Below are 19,769 nucleotides of genomic sequence, written 5' to 3'. Positions count from 1 at the left end.
AGTAACCGCTGACAAGGACTAAAGAGTAGGAGGGAGTTTGAGTTGAAGGGTATTTAAAACAGCATGGATAAACTGGGAGTGGTGGTGCAGGCCTTAATCCCAGACTCAGCAGGCAAATCACTGTGAGTTAGAAGCCAGCCTGGTCTACAAAGTGAGTCCAAAACAGCCAGGGCTATCACACAGAGAAATCCTATCTCAAACAACAACAACAACAAAGACTGTGGATAAGAAGAAGGGAGCTTTCAGGCTTTTGAGCTTGAGCTAGCAAGCCTTTGGCCTTGGGTTTTTTGGCCTTTTCCTCCTGGGCTGAGCTAGTGAGCCTTGTGGGCCTTTTCCATTGGGGCGTGAGCTGAATAGGTAGGTCTGCTGGGTGCTTTCTTTGCCTCTCTGAGCTAGCAGGCTTTCACCCCAGCATCTGACTCCTGAGCCTTCTTTGGTAAAATCAAACAGTTGGGATTTCCATTTCTTTAAAACAATACCTGATAAACCCCTACCTTTATCACTTAGCTTGGATATACAAAAGAAAGAAAATTTAACATTAAATCATAGGGTATAGAGAAACATAGTAAACTGGCCTTGAACTAGATTCATGTTGAGTGCAAAGACTCTAGCTAAACACAATGGCATGTAAAAAGTCACAGTGAGAAAAATTAGGGCTGGAGAGATGGCTCAGCGGTTGAGAGCACTGTCTGCTCTTCCACAGGTCCTGAGTTCAATTCCCAGTAACCACATGGTGGCTCACAACCATCTAGAATGAGATCTGATGCCCTCTTCTGGCCTGCAGGTGTACATGCAGATACAGCACTCATGTACATAAAATTAAATTAATACTTTTTTTAATCTAATAAAAATCTGAAATGTAATAAAAATTAACTATTGACAAATGCTGAAATTATACACTACTGCCACACTAAGTGAGTCTCTAGGCACACAGATAGGGGAAGGAGGTAAATCTATTATCTCTATGAAATATATTTAAGAAGAAAATCCAGCCATTTCCCACCATTCTGGTACTGCCAATCATCCTAAACCCTTATAGGAGACCAACGGGTAAGTAATTCCAGTCTTTCCCAAATAACAGTCCTAGTTAGAGGTTCTTAAGCTGGTGGGAAAGCTTATTGGAAAACTGTACCTGAGGACACACCATTCAATTAAGAACCATAATTATAGGAGATTTAATTAAGCATCCTTGTATTTTCTTGGGTCGGATAAAGACTGCTTCTTTAAAAAAAAAAAAAAAAAAACCTTTATATTTATAGCAGTGACTTAAACCAAAGATAAACAGTTTTTCCTCTATTTCTTTTGCTCTTACTATATGCACATGAACATGCTGCAGCAAACAATTGCCATATGTGCACTACTTACCATAAAAGAGGTGGCATGCATATATACACACTTATATAAATATGTATGCATGTATTCCTAACTAGATAATCTGAAATGTGGTCTTTGGCTTGAACTTTTAAAAAGACATTTCAAAAATTTAAAAACATTTACTAAATGTATATGGGTGTTTTGCCTGCATGTATGTCTGCACTGTGTGCACACAGTACCTGAGAAGAAAGAAAAGAGCACAGGATCTCCTAAGACTGCAGTTATAGACGGTCGTGAGCTGCCATACTGGGAAGCCAACCTGTGCTCTCTGGAAGAGCAAACACCGCCCTTAATCACAGAGCCATCTCTCCAGCCTGGCTGCAAGTTGGAATTAACAATCGCAACATTTGAATTTTCATTTAAAGTATTTTAATTTAGAAATCTTTCCTATTAGTGTGGTCACTATAATGTAATAAATGTTAAACTTTATACATCTTTTTAATACTGTAAGCATATTAATAGTAGTTTTGTTTGATTGCAGTGCTCAGAATTGAACCCACGTCCTCATGGATGCGAGGTGAGCACTCTACCACTGAGCCATCCTCCCAAGCTCTATTATGTGTTTGGAAATTCCCTGATATTGCTATCACAGAACATAGATTTTACTATTTCTTATATAAATGTATGCCCATTGAAAGTCTGGTTATTAGTTATTCCCCTTTCAGTTAGTATCTTAACGTGTAGAACAATGGGTTTCACTATGGCATTTCACATGTGCACATCCACTGCAGTTGTTTTATCACCATTAAGACACCGACTTCAAATTTTCAGTCTCTGGACTCCTTTCCAATCTTAAAAACTGAGACTCCTAAGCAGCTTTTATTCATGTGTCAGTATTTACCATGCTGGAAATTATGTAAATAGCAATCTTTAAAAGTCAGTCTTAGGGGCTGGAGAGATATCTGCTCTTCCAAAGGGTCCTGAGTTCAATTCCCAGCAACCACATGGTGGCTCACAGCCATCTATAACGAGATCTGGTTGCTTTCTTCTGGTGTGCAGGCACACATGCGGGCATGATACTATATAAATATTTTTTTTTTTAATTTGAAGTCAGTTTTAAAATATAAAACCCCATTACATATAAACATATTTTTGTGAAAAATATCTTCAAAATGAAAAATAACAGTGAGTGGCACTCATTGACATTTTCTGCAAATCTCAATGTCTAAGCTATGACTGCAGAATTCACATGATCTGATTCTTTTTTTCTTTCTGAGAAGGAATCTCACTCTGTAGCCCAGGCTGTTCTTGAACTCATGGCAATATTCTTGTCTCAGCATGTTTTTCTACTTTTCCAAGTCAGCTGGTACAGCTCAGAGCTCAGCTGTATAGGCCCTTTCCCTCAAGGTGCCACACACTGTTGAGCATCAGCAGTGATGAGGACCACACACTGTTGAGCATCAGCAGTGATGAGGACCACACACTGTTGTTGAGCATCAGCAGCAATGAGGACCACACACTGTTGTTGAGCATCAGCAGCGATGAGGACCACACACTGTTGTTGAGCATCAGCAGTGATGAGGACCACACACTGTTGTTGAGCATCAGCAGTGATGAGGACCACACACTGTTGTTGAGCATCAGCAGTGATGAGGACCACACACTATTGTTGAGCATCAGCAGTGATGAGGACCACACACTGTTGAGCATCAGCAGTGATGAGGACCACACACTGTTGAGCATCAGCAGTGATGAGGACCACACACTGTTGTTGAGCATCAGCAGTGTTGAGGACCACACACTGTTGTTGAGCATCAGCAGTGATGAGGACCACACACTGTTGAGCATCAGCAGTGATGAGGACCACACACTGTTGAGCATCAGCAGTGATGAGGACCACACACTGTTGTTGAGCATCAGCAGTGATGAGGACCACACACTGTTGACCATCAGCAGTGAGGAGGACCACACACTGTTGTTGAGCATCAGCAGTGATGAGGACCACACACTGTTGAGCATCAGCAGTGATGAGGACCACACACTGTTGAGCATCAGCAGTGATGAGGACCACACACTGTTGAGCATCAGCAGTGATGAGGACCACACACTGTTGTTGAGCATCAGCAGTGATGAGGACCACACACTATTGTTGAGCATCAGCAGTGATGAGGACCACACACTGTTGAGCATCAGCAGTGAGGAGGACCATCACGAGATTCCCAAAGAATGGACGCCCAACGGCTGGAACTAACGAAGACGTTTTTACTGCTTCATCAAGAACAAGCGAGCCTACATTCCCCTCCCCTTCCATAACTATGAGCACACGGTATCGGAGAAAACGATGATCCGCTTGCTGTCCCTGCTTTGATTTGCGCTATAAAGCTCAACAGTCTTACACACCATTGCCTTTTCATGCTCTGACCCAACCTTGTGTGAACTTTGTTGACCTTGACATCCTTTTAGACGGTCTCTAGGACCCTTTTCCGGGTGTGTAAAACATCAGTGTATGTAATATGAGAATAAACACTAACGTTCAATACACTCCTGTATCTGTTTACACCTGAAAGAGCTACTGGATGACACACAACATTCACTACAAAATAAGCAACAGCTTGTTTTTTACCTAAAGCTGGGATTTCACAGTCTCTACTCTCCTGAGTGTTCCTTTTAACATATTTTATCAACCAGTTGAAAATGTGAACGTCACAGTGAACTGAAATGTCCACCTCCTCCCAGCGCTGGGCGTCCATGGATAAATACTCAGCAAAGTACTTCATTTCTGATATCAGAAGATCCCGGGGACAGATAAAGTCCTCTTTGAGGTCTTTGGCTTCATCACACACATGGATCACCATGTTTGGCCTTTGTAAGAGAGCGTGACACAGAAACGAGAGTGTTAGGGTGTGAGAGGAGGAGGCAAGAGCGCTGACAGTTAGTGCACGTTAGGGGACGGCTGCTTCTGCAGGACTACAAAGGCCTGTGTTACAGGGCTTGACATTCAGAATTCCTCGTGCCTTGTCTATCTGATTCTACCTCAGATTATCATTAATTTTAGTAAGCTACCTACTTAATAAAAAAATTAAAAAATCTTGTTACTAAAGAACTACTGCTTTACACAACCTCAATTTGATTGTTCAAGTTTCAACTCCCAAAGAACAAGTTAATAATAGACTTTGATTCTTGAGTAATGACTAACATCTTTATACACTTGAAAAAGAAAACATATCTAAAATGGTTCCTTGAAGAATCAAAATAAAAGCCAGACGGTGGTGGTGCACGCCTTTAATCCCAGCACTCAGGAGGCAGAGGCAGGGGGATCTCTGTGAGTTCGAGGCCAGCCTGGTCTACAAAGTGAGTCCAGGATAGCCAAGGCTACACAGAGAAACCCATTCTTAAAAAAATAACAAAAAACAAAAACAAAAACAAAAAAAAAACCACCACCAACAAAACAAACAAAGAATCAAAATAAAAAACAGTATCACTTACTCAGCTATTTTTAGCATCAACAAAGTTTGGGTCCAGGCATTTATGAAATATATATACTAATACTCACAGAATTCTTAAGACTATGCACTTATTTGCATACTTAAAATGATTTAGTAAGTTTAGACAATGCATCTGAAAGTTTGCTCCAAAAATCACACACTCCTTGAATTTATCTTCTTTGTAAATGATGCATTTTGCTAGGTACGGCAGCTCCTGTGTGTGATCCCAGGGCCGGGAACCTGAAGTGGTAAGACTGCCGTGAGTCGGAAGCCAGTCTTTACTAGGCCATCCTGGGCTATTGAGTGGGTCAAAAATATGAAAGTCAACTAAAAAAGAAAAAGTAGGGGTAGGAGAGAGTTCAGTTGGTAAAGTCCATGGAGCTGAATTCCCAGAAGCCATTTTTAAAAACTCAATGTGCTAACATGATCTGTAACTCCAGAGTCTAGCAACCTGGAAAGTTCCAGGACACAAAGAACCTGACTCAAAAAAAAAAAAAAAAAAAAAAAAAAAAAAAAAAAAAAAATTAGGACTGGAGAGATGGCTCAGAGGTGAAGAACACTGTCTGCTCTTCCTGAGGTCCTGAGTTCAATTCCCAGCAACCACATGGTGGCTCACAACCATCTATATAGTGGGATCTGATGCCCTCTTCTGGCCTGCAGGTGTACATGCAGATAGAGCATTCATCTACATATAAGTAAATAGATATATCTTAAAAGAAAAAAGGTAGATGATAACAAAGAAATAACAGCCAAGACTGTCGTCTGGCTTCCCACAGGCACCTTCACATACACACAAATAGAATACATAGAAGCAAACAGACAAACAAAAAGAAAAAAATCTAAAACAGTGTGATGCACTGTCTTCATATCATTACAAAAAGGGAATAAACAGGAAAAAATAGTATACTATAAATGTGAATTGCTTTGTGTTTAATTTAATTTTAAAAATTCTAAATACAAAATAAGTATTTTTATATAAGGTTGGAATATGAAAAAAAGTAATATAATCAATGTTCTATCAAAATCAAAAGAAGGCTAACAAGATGGCACAGTGGAAAGGGTACTTGTTGCCAAACCTGAAAGCCATTCCTACAAATCATCCTTTGGTGGCCATACTCACTGATGTGGCACATGCTCACCTGGCACACTCCTGCTCATGGAGAGGGACAGCGCAGGCTCAGGGCTAGCCTGGAAACTGGTTAGTCTGACTCAAGATAATTTCTAAAAGGGCTGCAAACAAGCTCAGCGGTTGAGTGCTCCCTGGCATGTGCAGTAGCTGCCCTAGGTCCAGTCCTCCATAGCAGGGAGACAGTGGGGAAGAAAGCTGGCTAGACAGATGAATGCTGTGGTATGTGAACGTTAGATTAATAAAGCTGTTATCTACCAAAGCTAGAGGTGCAGGAAGAAAACCTCAGAGACGACAAAAATGCTTTGTATATTCATTAGGTGATAGTTATATGGTACACTGTTTGTCAAAACAAGTAAACATTTACTATGCATGCAATTTACTGTATAAGAAACACATAGAACAATACAAATTGTCAACCTGAAGCATACTGAGATATATTCTGATTTTTAAATATTTATATAGCAATTATATTCAAATAGTTCTAAAATATACCTGTAATATCATTAATAAAGTTTGAGAACTTTGGGCACTGAAATTTACTTTCCAATGTTTTATGTTAATGGATGTTATTTCTAACTTTTAAAAAATATGCCAATTAATTTTTAAGAATGAAAAAAACTCTCCAAAACTTATAAATAACACAAGCAAGTCATATGTTAGATTTTTTTTTGTTATTCATGCATAAATGACTCTGACTCCAGGGTTTAAGCAATTAATGTGTGATGTACCCCTCTAACGTATGGTAACTGATAGACATGACCAGCAACCACCCTCTCATGGCTAGAGGCAGTGTCAGCATTAAGTCTCTCCTAGCAAACAACCAGCCTCCTACCCTGCAGATTCTCCGGGCTCCTCTCCAGCATTCCGGGCAGCACAGTTTTCACTTTCTGAAGAGCAATTCCTTGTGGAAGCTATACTATGTCTTCCTTAAATACAGAAACAGACATACACAGAAAGAGGGGTGGGTTAGCATTTCTAGCTGAGATGGATGGTTACACGGTAGACACATGGTTTCCAAGGCAGTTAAGATGGTATCTGTCGGGACCAGGTGCGGTGGCGCACGCCTTTAATCCTAGCACTTGGTAGACAGAGGCAGGTGGATTGCCATGAGTTCCAGGCCAGCCTGGTCTACACAGGGAGTTCAGGACAGCCAAGGCTACACAGAGAAACCCTGTCTTGAAAATCAAACAAACAAACAAAGATGGTATTTATCAGGTGGCATCTCTCACCTTAAAATTAATATTTTAAAGACATATGGAAGAAACAGTAGAAAATGAATCATAAACTGCTAAAGTTACAATGAACATTTTCAAAAGACTGTGATGTAGTGCGCCAAACTAAGTCACGGGTTCAACAGCACAGCATAGGCTTTTCTTCCCAAAGGAAATTTCTGTTACAATACTCTGACTGCTGCTGAAATGAAAGTAACTGGTTCCGAGGGCTTCTAAAGCCTGTGATTTTCAAAATTTCAGAAAACATCTTTTCAACTTTGTCACTGTGTTAATTGAATTTCTGTTAACTGCAGTAAAGACTGTAAAAAAAGATGATGTAGGATGTGAGCAAGAGTCTCTAAAAATTTTTTTAAGTAGCCTGGCATGGTAGCACATGCCTATAATCCCAGCAATTGGGAGGCAGTGGTAGGTGGATCTCAGTTTGGTTTATATAGTAAGTTCCAGGGCAGCTAAGGCTACATAGACAGATCCTATCTCAAAACATACAAACGAACAAACAAAACAAAATTTAAAAGTGGCTAAGCGTGGTGGTGTATTCCTTTATCCTAGCACTTGGGAAGATCAGGAGTTCAAGTCATCCTCAGCTACGCCACAAGTCTGAGGCCAGCCTGGGGTACATGAAACTTTGTCTCCAAAAAACGAAAGTAAATGTAAAATTCATAGGTCAGAGTACAGCTGGACTTATAATTTGACTTTGATTTAGTTCTGGGAGAAGAACAATCTGTTACTCTTTAAATGGGAAATCTACAAATAAACTATGAAAACAAGAGGGAAAATGAAAATATAAATTTGCTACAAAACAACTATGTTAAATTCGTTTAAGATAAGTAGTGAAGACTAGACATATAGTTCAGCTGGTAGACGGCTTGTCGAGCACAAATGGCTCACCCGCCAGCGCTGCGACAGCTGGGTGTGAGGACCCAAGCACCTCTCAGCCCCTGGAGACGGGAGGCAGGAAACTCAGAAGCTCAAGGTCATTCTCAACTACACAGTGAGTTCAAGTCCAGCCTAGGGTACATGACACCCTTTTTCCAAAACAAAACAAACAAACAACAAATAAATAGTATGTGAAAAACTATGTTGACAAACTGAAGTAAATAAGGTATAGTCAACATTTTGTTATGAAATATTACCTAACCTATACATTTACAGTTTTTTGAGAAACAACAAAGACAATGGAATTTTTTTAACATTGACAAAGATAAAAATACTAAGAGTTTTACACAAGTGTCTGTATTAGCTTTAAACTAAGAAAGGAAGGTTGACTACAATGTACAAAATGTACATTTGATTTTTTTGTTTGTTTGTTTTGTTTTTGTTTTTTCAAGACAGGGTTTCTCTGTGTAGCCTTGGCTGTCTTAGACTTGCTTTGTAGACCAGGCTGGTCTCGAACTCACAGCGATCGCCTGCCTCCGCCTCGCAAGTGCTGGGATTAAAGACATGCGCCACCACGCCCGGCCCAAAACGTAGACTTTTCGGAAGGACAAGTACTACATTTCACTTTACAGCCTTACCTGCTTTGGAGACTGTATCTTGATCCACTGTCTCCTGGAAGTCTCCTTGCGTGTCCAGAAGGGAAGACTTTATGTAGGTGGCTAGCGTCTGAACAGGGCCCTCTCCAGCAGCCAGTAAGGGGCTGTACTGATTGTCCACAGGTGAGCTCCCACTGCTCTTCAGCTCGTCAAACCTTTTCGCACACTGCAGTGACATAAAACGGTAAAAACTGAGGTTAAGACAAACAAAAGAAAACAAAAATCCAACCAAACAAAACCACTCTGTCAAAAACGCTAGAGCGGTACTCCCTGTGCTAATCAAAAAAGATTTTAAAGCACATACTGATTTTATACATGCTTACTATCTTAATAATCTTAATACATATTATCATTGAGTAATATAAGAATAATCATGAATGATAATCTTCAGTCAATAAATTTTTTTCAGTCAATAAATTTTAATGTATATGTTGCGTGCTCTAACTTATAAGAGAGAAGAGGTATTTATTTATAGTTTTGAGTAGTCAGCTTCAATAATTAAGGTTATATAACTATGTATAAGGCAAAGTAAAAAAATTAATGGAAAAACATTTTCTTGCTTTCTCTTTGAATATGATTTATTTATTTTACTTAGTGTGTATAAGCGTTTTGCCTGCATGCATGTATGTATACCATGTGAGTTGCTTTATGCCCACAGAAGCCAGGAGAGGGTGTTCTGTCCCTGCGGTGGGGTTATAGGTGGCTGTGAGCCTCTGCCTGAGCGCTGTACCTGAACCTGGTTCTTTGTAAGGACAGCAAGTGCTCTTAACCATGAACCATCTCTTTAGTACTTAAAGATACTTTTCTATGCTTTTTTTTTTTGTGATTATTAATTTGTTGGGGAAACACAAACAAAATTTGTACTTCTATATGTAAAATCCTGCAACTTAATTTTTTTTTCTCCTTTAAAAGAGTAGAATTTGTTATTTAAAAACGTGTTTAATTCAGGGCTGGAGAGATACCTCAGTGGTTAAGATCACTGGCTGCTCCTTCAAAGAAGCCAAGTTCAGTTCCTGTCATCCACACAGCAGGTCACAGTCATCTGTTAATTCTAGTGCTAGGGCCTCCAAGGCACCAGGTACACGGTGCACACACACATACAGGGCCTCGAAAGCACCAGGTACACGGTACACACACACATGCAGGGCCTCCAAGGCACCAGGTACATGGTGCACACAGACATGCAGGGCCTCCAAGGCACCAGGTACATGGTGCACACACACATGCAGGGCCTCCAAGGCACCCAAGGCACCCAGTACATGGTGCACACACACATGCAGGGCCTCCAAGGCACCAGGTACACGGTGCACACACGCATGCAGACAAAATATGCATAGACATAAAACACTTTAAAAAAAAGATTTATTTATTAATTTTATGTATATGAGCACCCTATTTGCACATACACCTGCATGCCAGAGGAGGGCATCAGATCTCATTATAGATGGTTGTGAGCCACCATGTGGTTGCCGGGAATTGAACTCAGGACCTTTGGAAGAGCAGACAGTGCTCTTAACCTCTGAGCCATCTCTCCAGCCCATAAAATACTTAAATAAACATGGCAAAACATGCTTAACTCAAAGGAACCATGAGTATATTCTCTTGAAGAAGACTGAAGATTGTTTTCATCAGCCACATTTCCTTGGCAGGCATCTGTTATCAGGTGACAATATTAGCAAGGAAAATCCTTGGCTTTTCTTTTGTACTGTGTTTCCACTGGGAATAACACCTAATTCTCTTATCTGTAAGTATTAATCAGGTCTGACGTTTCTTTGGAGATTAAATGAGACTGGGCATGTTATGAGTGCTATGGCCATACACTCACCCTACCCTGGAACTGGGAAAGAAGCCAAGGTCTGATAGTACTAGGTGAGCCACTAAACAGCAGCCCTTGCCCTGGTGAGACCAGCTCCACCCTTCAGAGGGAAGAAACTCATGGAGGATCTGATTTGTGACATTACACTTTCTTTTTCTTCTCTTCCATTGAGTATCTTGGGCTTTTGTTGTTATGTGCTGAGGATTATCCCAGGGCCTCCACGTACTAGGAAAGCACTCTACATATGAAGATGCCAAAGTGCCAAGGAGGCCACAGAAGGTAGCAGAACTGATGGAAATAAACTTATCGCAGACTAGGCCACACCTAATGGTGAAGATGGCATCAAGGTCACAGTGGAGGCCAAGGAGTTTTCCTAGAAAGTAGGGGTGACAAGCTACAAAGAAAGAAGATAAGTTTGAGCCTCTTCCCCCTTCATTCTGTCCTTGTCTTACTCTTTGCCATTTGAGAGAAATTCACTGTCGCCCACTTGACGGCGGAGCCTCCTAAGGCCGTATGGATACTGTGGTCCTGTGGTCTACTTGGAGTCCATGTAGGTAACATTTTAAGGCAGATCTACCCTGCTGGGTTTGACCTGATATTCATATATACTTTTTAAGGAAATAAAGGATAGAGATGGCCATTCTTAAGTTTTGAGTTATATTTGAATTCTTTGTTTTTTTTAAAATTTTTTTATTAATTTATTCTTTTTACATCTCAATGTTTATCCCATCCCTTGTATCCTCCCATTCTCCACCCCCCCCCATTTTCCCATGATTTCCCTCCCCTATGACTGTTCTTGAGGGGGATTACCTCCCCCTGTATATGTTCATAGGGTATCAAATCTCTTCTTGGTAACCTGCTGTCCTTCCTCTGAGTGCCACCAGGTCTCCCCCTCCAGGAGACATGGTCAACAACAAGAAAATTTGCTCAACCATGTTCATAGCAGCCTTATTCATAATAGCCAGAACATGGAAATAGCCTAAGTGTCCATCAGTAGAAGAGTGGATAAAGAAACTGTGGTACATATACACTATGAAATACTACTCAGCTATTAAAAACAAGGAATTCCCGAAAATTGTGGATAAATGGATTGAGCTAGAAATGATCATAATGAGTGAGTTAACCCAGAAGCAGAAAGAATCAAATGGAATTCTTTGTTTTTATCTCATGTACAAAACCATTTTTTTAGGCTACACAGAGACACCCTGTCTCAAAAAACCAAAACAAAAAAACAAAAACAAAAACAAAAGACAACAACATTTTTTACACAAATAGTTTTTGTTGTTTTTTGTGTCAACCTAGTATTTTGTAAAAGATGGGATGTTTTACCATGATTTTTACTTCAGTGACATTAAGACAAATTAGAAGTCCTAAATTCAAGTAACAAAACAAGAAGACCCAACACTGAAATTAAATAAGTCAAATTAAATAAGTAGAATTATTAGATATTGTAATCCCAGTTCTCCAGAGGCTGAGGCAGGGAGACCTTCATGAGTGCCAGGCCAGCCTGGGCTACACAGTAAGTTCCAGACATGGTGGCACACTCTTATAATCCCAACATTTTGGAGGTTAAGGCAGAAGACAGTCCAGCCTGGGTTATGTTGTATAACACACACACACACACACACACACACACACAGAGAGAGAGAGAGAGAGAGAGAGAGAGAGAGAGATAAAGACAGAGGAGAGACAGACAGACAGAGAGAGGCTAAAGTCTGTGATTCTCAAACTAGTGTCTGTGAATGAATTCCAAGGCTCTATGCTTTCCCTATAAGAATTCTTAAATGTAAGTTTGATTCTGAGTATAAAATTAATAAAGTCAACTATGTTGTCAAGATGACTAGGCTATCAGTATTTCAGAGCCCAAACTCTTTATAATTTAATTTATACCAAGAAATACTTTAATTGTTCATCATAGCAGGATGGTGGTGGTGCAGGCCATGAATATACTGGCACTTGGGAGGCAGAGGAAGGTAGACCTGCGTTCACGGCCAGCCTGTGTTCTTACATTATTTGCCTTCTCTTAGCACTAGTGCATTTTTCCTCTACTAAGTTCCCTTTCTATTTCCCTTAGTGATGGACATTTTAAGAATCCTATTTATTTATTGAGACAGGGTAGCCCTGGCTGTCCTGGAACTTGCTCTGTAGACCAAGCTGGCCTCAAACTCAGAGATCCACTTGCCTCTGACTGACTATCAAGTGTTGGATTAAATTAAAGTTCCAGAGGATCTGATGCCTTCTTCTGGTCTCCTTGGCACTGTTTGCATGCGGTGCACAGAAAACACTCATACACACAAAACAAAATAAATAAAAGAGAAAATTTTTTGCACTTAGACGTTTCTTTAAATCTCACATGGGGGGGGGGGTGTCCTGTTTTTAAAGTGCTGCTGTTGTCATCTTTTGTTTCTTAGGAGATATCTGGGGATCCTTACTCACCTCCTTAGGTGTTAATCCAGGCATAAGCCTTGCCACAGTTTCCCAGTTGATGGTCTGAGGGATTCCAATTAATGGATAAAGGATCATGTCCAATACCATTTGGTTATTATTGTTGAGGAAATTGTTGTTTTCTGGATATCCACGACTCATCTTTTAGAGCTAGAAATAGGGAAAACATAGTCATATTTACATCTGAAATTCAGACCTTCCCAGAACATTGCAGACTAGTTATAGTTCATTCCTGAAAATTACCTGCTACTATATAAAGAAAAAAAAAATACAGCTGACCTAAAACAAACACAGAATATCCATCCAAAATCTCTTCAAACATAAAAGCTTTGGCTATTATGACTTGAAAGATGGCTACGTATAAGCATGGACAGATGGATTAAATATGCAATAAAAACAAAGAATTGAGTTTCTTGTTTGTTTTGAGACAGGGTTTCTCTGAGTAGCCCTGGCTGTCCTGGACTCACTTTGTGGACCAGGCCGGCCTTGAACTCTCAGAGATCTGCCTGCCTCTGCCTCTCCAGTGCTGGGTTTAAAGGTGTGTGCTACCACTGCCAGCTGGCAGAGCCTTAGTGGCAGACTCCAAGTAGCAAGTATTCGGGTGTTTTGTCTCTGCTATGTTAAATTTTTTCCAAAGAAAATGTGTAGGAAAAGTTGGATATACTTTCTTTTCTAAAAAACTCACTAAGCATGCCTCGTTTATAGACTGACTATTCATAGATAATGTAATCAAACTGTGAAGACATCAAAACATGTAGCTTGCTCAAAGAATTCTAACTTCGGGTGGTTCATGCCTTCAGTCACAGCACTCAGGAAGTAGGGGGAGGCAGATCTCTGTGAGTTCGAGGCCAGCCTGGCCTACAGAGTGAGTCCAGGACAGCCAAGGCTACACAGAGAAACCCTGACTCAAAAAAAAAAAAAAAAAAAAAAAAAAAAAGAATTATAACTTCATTCTGTTCCTAAGTCATTCCCTCCTGTTTTTCCCTGAATGAACGTTCATGGCACCACAGCTGAGCATACTGAACTTTTACAGACATAATAAAATGAAACAGCCTGGCAACTTAGCATAACAGCTAATGTGTCTGTGGCTATTAAGTAGTGTGTGTGTGTGTGTGTGTGTGTGTGTGTTTTATTTTTTGAAACAGGGGTTCTCCGTGTGTAGACTTGGCTGTTCTGGAACTTACTCTGTAGAACAAACTGGCCTCTAACTCTGCCTCCCAAGCACTGGGATTAAAGGTGTGCATCACCATGTCTGGCCCAAGTAGTGTTATTTTTATGTTTGAAACAGTTTTTCATTGGAAAGTTCTTTTTCAGCCCTTATCTTCGGAAGCAATGTGAAACTAACCCGATTGATAGAATGGCAGAAAAACCAAGAGCCAAGATGGAGTCACACCATGGAGAGGCAGAGGAGCCTGTGCTAGCTATGAAAGAGGAGCTCGTCCTAATTTTACAACATAAGGAAACACGTTTGGAGGAGTTAAGTAATGTATTCAATGCCATAGACCTAATAAGATACAGATTAAGGGGTCTCACGGCAATCTAAATCCAAGCTCTTTCCATTCTACATGAGGGCATGGCACGCAGAGGTAGTGAGTTGGAGGTGAAGGGTTAGGATAGGAAAGGGCAAACTCCAAGAGACTGTAAAGCCAGTTATGTTTCAATGAGGCAACTGTGAAAGCTTTGGCTCCCGGGGTGGGTTGGGGATATTACAAAATGGAAGGAAGGAAGAAACTTCCTATCCCAAGCTAAACTATTTTAGGAAACCCTCTATGTCAGTGGATTTAAGACACGCTACTTTCCCCAAGCATTTGTGAATACTCTGTTAGGTGTCAGGCATTACAGATCAAGTTGGAAGCCACAATTATAGGAGAACACACTGGTGAAGGCTTATGGCTTCATGATTATAGTTTAACTGTCATTAGGCTCTGGGTTAGAAATACCACTTAAAACCATAAGCTGTGCTGGGGAAAACGATGGCATAATGTAGGGCAAAGGCCACTCAGGTCTGTTTGAGTTTAGTGTCATCTCTTGCAGACTAAAAGCCTGATGCCTGACAGTGCAGAGAGTCAAAGAGACCACTTTGTGAAGTGCTCTGAAGATGAGGAAGCGCCTCACATGTGACATTTGGCAATATGTAAAGACAAGAGGTACTTCCTAGGGCTGTGACATTTACAGGGCCACACTAGAGTGGAAATGTACAAGCAGTCGCTAGGACTAGGTAGTTGTTTAAATAAAATATTGCCACAGGACACCAAAGGGCAGCCACAATAGCATAATCCTACTTGTTTGCATAAATATTAAAAAGCAACAGTTGCCGGGTGGTGGTGGCGCACACCTTTAGTCCCAGCACTTGGGAGGCAGAGGCGGGTGGATCACTGTGAGTTTGAGGCCAGCCTGGTCTAGAAAGCGAGTCCAGGACAGCCAAAGCTACACAGAGAAACCTTGTCTCGAAAAAGCCAAAAAACCAACCAACCAACCAACCAAAAAAAAAAAAAAGAGAAAAGCAACAGTTAAGATAACTCACTGTTACTGTGCAAGACCCTGGGTTTGGTTCCCAGCACCCAGTGGTTCTTACAGCTGCCCATAAATAACTCGTCACGGGGCTATAATGCCCCAGTCTGACCTTCATGGGCACTAGACACGTATATGGTGTACACAGATACATGCAAGCTAGCAAACATACACACACCTAAAATAAAAATGAATAAATCTAAACACAAAAGAAACACACACTAAAAATCATAGCTTCCAGAGAGATGTACCTTATTGCAGGACCAGTACAGCGCAGCAGTTACAAGTATAAATTCTGAAGTCAAACTGTGCAATTCTGCACCCTGGTTCTACCATTCAGGCATCATCTGGTTCAAGTAATCTGTGTTTCAATTTCCTCATCTGAAAAACAAAGGTAAAACAGGAGGTAGCTTCCGTATTTCCAGGACGGGGATACTCTGGACGGGAAGTGGCACCTGGCAGTGTGAGGACTGGGTATTTGTAGCAGTACTAGTAGCGTTTCTGAGATCCTTAAAGAGATTCATAAAGATAACAAAAGGTAAAATAAAGTACGCTGTCAATGCAAGGTATAACGTGGCCTGTGAATACTTAACCCAGGCTCCCCATTCCCGGCAGTGCAACCAGGGATTTCAGTTGTTTCAGCCTTGAAGGAAAATGGTAACTGCCTTTGAGACTATTGTGAGAACTAAATACCACAAAGCACTCAGCACAGGGCTTGACATGCAAAACGCGCGCCGCAACTTACTACACCGATTATTTTTCCTTATCCTACTTTGCCTGTTATCAATGTACTCCTCCTCTTCCTCCTCCTCCTCCTCCTCCTCCTCCTCCTCCTCTTCCTCTTCTTCTTCTTCTTCTTCTTCTTCTTCTTCTTCTTCTTCTTCAAGAATTAGTTCAATCACTTAGAAAGCATCGCCCAGCACAGAACTTAATTTTCATCCACCTTGGGTAGGGGCTTGTTTTGTAGGCCAGGATGGCCTCTAACTCATGATCCTCCTGCCTCAGAGCACAGCCATTACAGGTGTGTACTGATGCACTCAGCTTAGGTTGGGCCTTTCATCTTTAATTCTGGAACCTAGTCTAAGTTGAAGATTGGATACGTAAGTATTTACACTATACAAAAATAAATGTGGAAACTCAATTTTCAGTACATAAAACACTTTCTTTATGTACATGGGTAATATATGCATCCCTTTTCCTCACACATGATTTGGAAAGGGGTGTTTGATTATACTCTGTGTGGCCCTGAATAGACATTTAGAACCTGGGACTGTGGATGAGTGGGTGCGAGGCCCTGACTTGGGCAGCTAGCACCAAGAAGGACAAAAAGCAGGCACGCAGGCTAAAGTAGAATTCAAGACCCCTTGAATGTTGCTTTTAACTTCCAGACCTACCTATCGCCACGCACCCACCCCTCCCCCCTCTCTTTGAGACAGTTTCTCTGTGTAGCTTTGGCTGTCTTGGACTTACTTTGTAGACCAAGCTGGCCTCGAACTCAGAGACCCACCTGCCTCTGCCATGACGCACGGCTAAACCTCCAGCTCTTAATCAAAATGTCAAGAACACTGTCTCCATCAAATTCTTAAAAACTTGTATATTTCAAATATGATGCTCATTTATTCATGTTTATGGGTGATTGAAATAATTTAGCGGTGATTTTTTTTTTCCTGTTGACACAACTGAATTTTTCCAATCAAGAGAAAAACTATTCTGTACTCTAGTTAAATTAAGGCACGTTTCCTTTACGGTCTGACTATAGGTATAAGAAGTAAGGCACTGACAAGTAATCTTCACTAAAACATGCAGTCTCTCAGAACAGCTGGTGCATGCATGTCATTCTGGGAAAAGGTATAAACGTATAAAAAAAACTATGACCAAAAGAAAATATCTGAAGCTCAAAATTTTCGATTGGCTCATGCATGATAAAATACTGTATTTTAAAAGCGTTTAAAGCATAACATTATTTACCAAAAATTTAAAATCCTATTGTTTAACATATTACACTTTAAAAGAATTTATTTTCATATTCTGGCTTATTCATATGCATAAGTATCTGCTTTTTCAATATTCAATGAAAAGGGGGCTTTTGATTTTTTTTCGTTAGGCAGAGGCAGGAGTTGGGGATACCGGGACAGGTGGAAGGCCTCTGACACCAGAGAGGGAGGCTGTTACCACTGACTCATCCTCAACTACAACAGACTTTCTGACCCTCGCCTACAAGGAGAACTAGGCGGTTAGCCCTGGTTCTGAAGGACGTAACATCGCTGCCCACCCGGGAAAGCCAGTCGGTCCAACCCCAGGTCCGAGGCTCCCTGCGCGGCGCATCCACGGGGCCCGGATCCCGCGGCGTGGGCGCCGACACGGGGCGCGGGCTGGAGAGGGGCAGACAAAGGCGTCGGGAAGGAGCCCGGCGGGGACGGCGGGGGACAGCGAGGGCCGGAGTCCGGCGGCTGAGGCTGCGCTCCGTCGCCAGGCGCGCGGGCGGGACCGGCTGCTGGGCGGCGGCGGGACGGAGCGGACGGCTGCGCCCGGGCATCCGCGGGCTTCCGGGGCCCCGCACGGCCCGCCCGCCGGGACGGACGGATAGGGCGGCGGCGCTCCCGGCCCTCGCCCACTTCCGACTCCCGGGTAGGCGCCCCCGCGTCTCTCTCACCTCCACTGGCCCGCGGCGGCCCTCTCGGCGCCCGTGTCACCTGCAGCGGGCCGCACCGCCCGCGCTCCTCCCCGCGCACGAGCCGGGCTGAGGCCGCGGCACCCGCCCGCGCCCGCTAGCTGGCCGCCCCGCACCGGTGCCGAGGGGGCGGAGCTCCGGCCTGTCCGGCCAATCGCAGGCTAGCACCGTAGAGGATGGCCCAATGAGCGACGAGCTCCCGCGGGTGGGCGGATGCGGGCCGCTCCGGAGCGCTGCCCACCTCTCCGCCACGCCTTGCTCCTCAACCCTGCGCCCTCTGGCTTTTCGTCTCAGGCCTGTCGCAGTGCAGCGTCCCCACCCTCTCAGCGTCCTATCCCTTAGCAACTAGATCCCCAGGGCTTGATCTTAGATGACCAACGCGTTGTGAGAGAGGGATATGTGGGAGATACAGGGAGTTCGAATTAAAAGGATGGAGTAGACTTTTGTCATTTTGGTATAGAGCAGAAAAATTATATGCTGGCAGTTGGCTGGCAATTAAAAACATACTGTAAACTGGAAAGCCGGTGACTTCTCAGATATGTTGTGGAAAATGCCAATCTTAGAGCAGTGAAGGAAGTGGATTAGAGGCCAGCATGTGAGTTGGTGTTGCCGATCCCGCCTTGGTTTTGGCAAGATTCAACCAAAACAGTGTCCACTAGTAAACCAGTGTGCAAGCAGAGAGAGCAGCTCTGGCAGCATAAAGGAAGCACTGTGCTCATTTTGCAGAGACTCAGATGCTTTCTGCTGGGAGCTGATGGCCCCAGTCTCGTTCTTAGGCGAGAGGCTGGCTGCCCATCTCCAAGCCTCCAAGTCACCTGAAGCAGGAAAGCCACTCCAACATTTGGATCACGCTAGCAACCTTGCTGGCAACCCCTTACAGAGGAACTCAGCATCCTCACAGACGCCAAAAGACACTCAAGCACACCTTCTAGGAACAGCTCTGCTTTAGGACAGTCGAGGTGGGGAGCTGCTGACAGACAGACACTGCTCCCCATGCCAAGTACCCACTGTTCGAAGGCTTCGTGACACCCAGGTTTTAACAACCAGGCTTGTGAAGGGCTCATTTATCAAGTTAATGCACGGAGTAAAGGAAGCCAAGCATCTATGGAGCATTTAAAAATATGTGCCAGGTGTGCATCTACTACCTAGCTTAGTCACCCTGGTAGCACTATGTGGTTTATACAGTTATTCTTTTAAAAAAAATAACAAAAAAACAAAAAACAAACAAACAAACAAACAAACAAAAAAACAAAATCAACACTTCAGGATTGGACAAAACAAACAAACAGAAGGAAACGAGGCCAAAAGAAGACACAGGAAACAGAGACCAACTCGGTCAGACACCATAAAAACACTGACCTGGCAGCCATGACATAGGAGCGGAGGACCCGGTACAGGCTCTGTGCTTGCAGCTTCAGTCTCTGCCAGTCCTTATGTGCTTTGATCATGATACTATAAAAGGGCCTTGTTTTCTGGGTGTCTTCCGTGCCCGCTGGAGCTTACACTCTTTCTACTTACTCTTCCATAGCTACCATGAGCCCTGAGGGGAGAGATTTGGTGGATACATCCCATTAGGGCTGAGTGTCACCCTCCCCCCCCCCCCACACACATAATGTCTGGCTTGCTCCTATCTA

General features: G+C 42.5%; 1 protein-coding gene across 5 annotated transcripts in view; it reads right to left on the bottom strand.

Annotated features, from left to right (window-relative positions):
• Positions 1-18,220, bottom strand: part of Sanbr (SANT and BTB domain regulator of CSR) — a 51,920-nt gene extending 33,700 nt beyond the window's left edge. For 3 of the 5 annotated variants that reach the window (XM_051164953.1, XM_051164951.1, XM_051164952.1), the window contains exons 1-6: positions 18,118-18,220; positions 15,716-15,845; positions 12,945-13,103; positions 8,675-8,858; positions 6,761-6,854; positions 3,938-4,176 (exon numbers count right to left, since the gene is read on the bottom strand). In XM_051164953.1, the coding sequence (XP_051020910.1) occupies positions 3,938-4,176; positions 6,761-6,854; positions 8,675-8,858; positions 12,945-13,094 (667 nt within the window). In that variant the 5' untranslated portion in view covers positions 13,095-13,103; positions 15,716-15,845; positions 18,118-18,220. Of the gene's footprint in view, positions 1-3,937; positions 4,177-6,760; positions 6,855-8,674; positions 8,859-12,944; positions 13,104-15,715; positions 15,846-18,117 lie in introns of those variants that run through there. The other 2 variants (XM_051164954.1, XM_051164955.1) reach the window with 2 other exon arrangements.
• Between the last annotated feature and the right edge of the window lie 1,549 nt (positions 18,221-19,769).

Source organism: Acomys russatus, chromosome 22 (genome assembly GCF_903995435.1).
Source record: "Acomys russatus chromosome 22, mAcoRus1.1, whole genome shotgun sequence".
Taxonomy (NCBI): Eukaryota; Metazoa; Chordata; class Mammalia; order Rodentia; family Muridae; genus Acomys; species Acomys russatus.
Note: the sequence above shows the minus strand (reverse complement) of the source record. Positions and strands in the feature narration are given on the sequence as shown.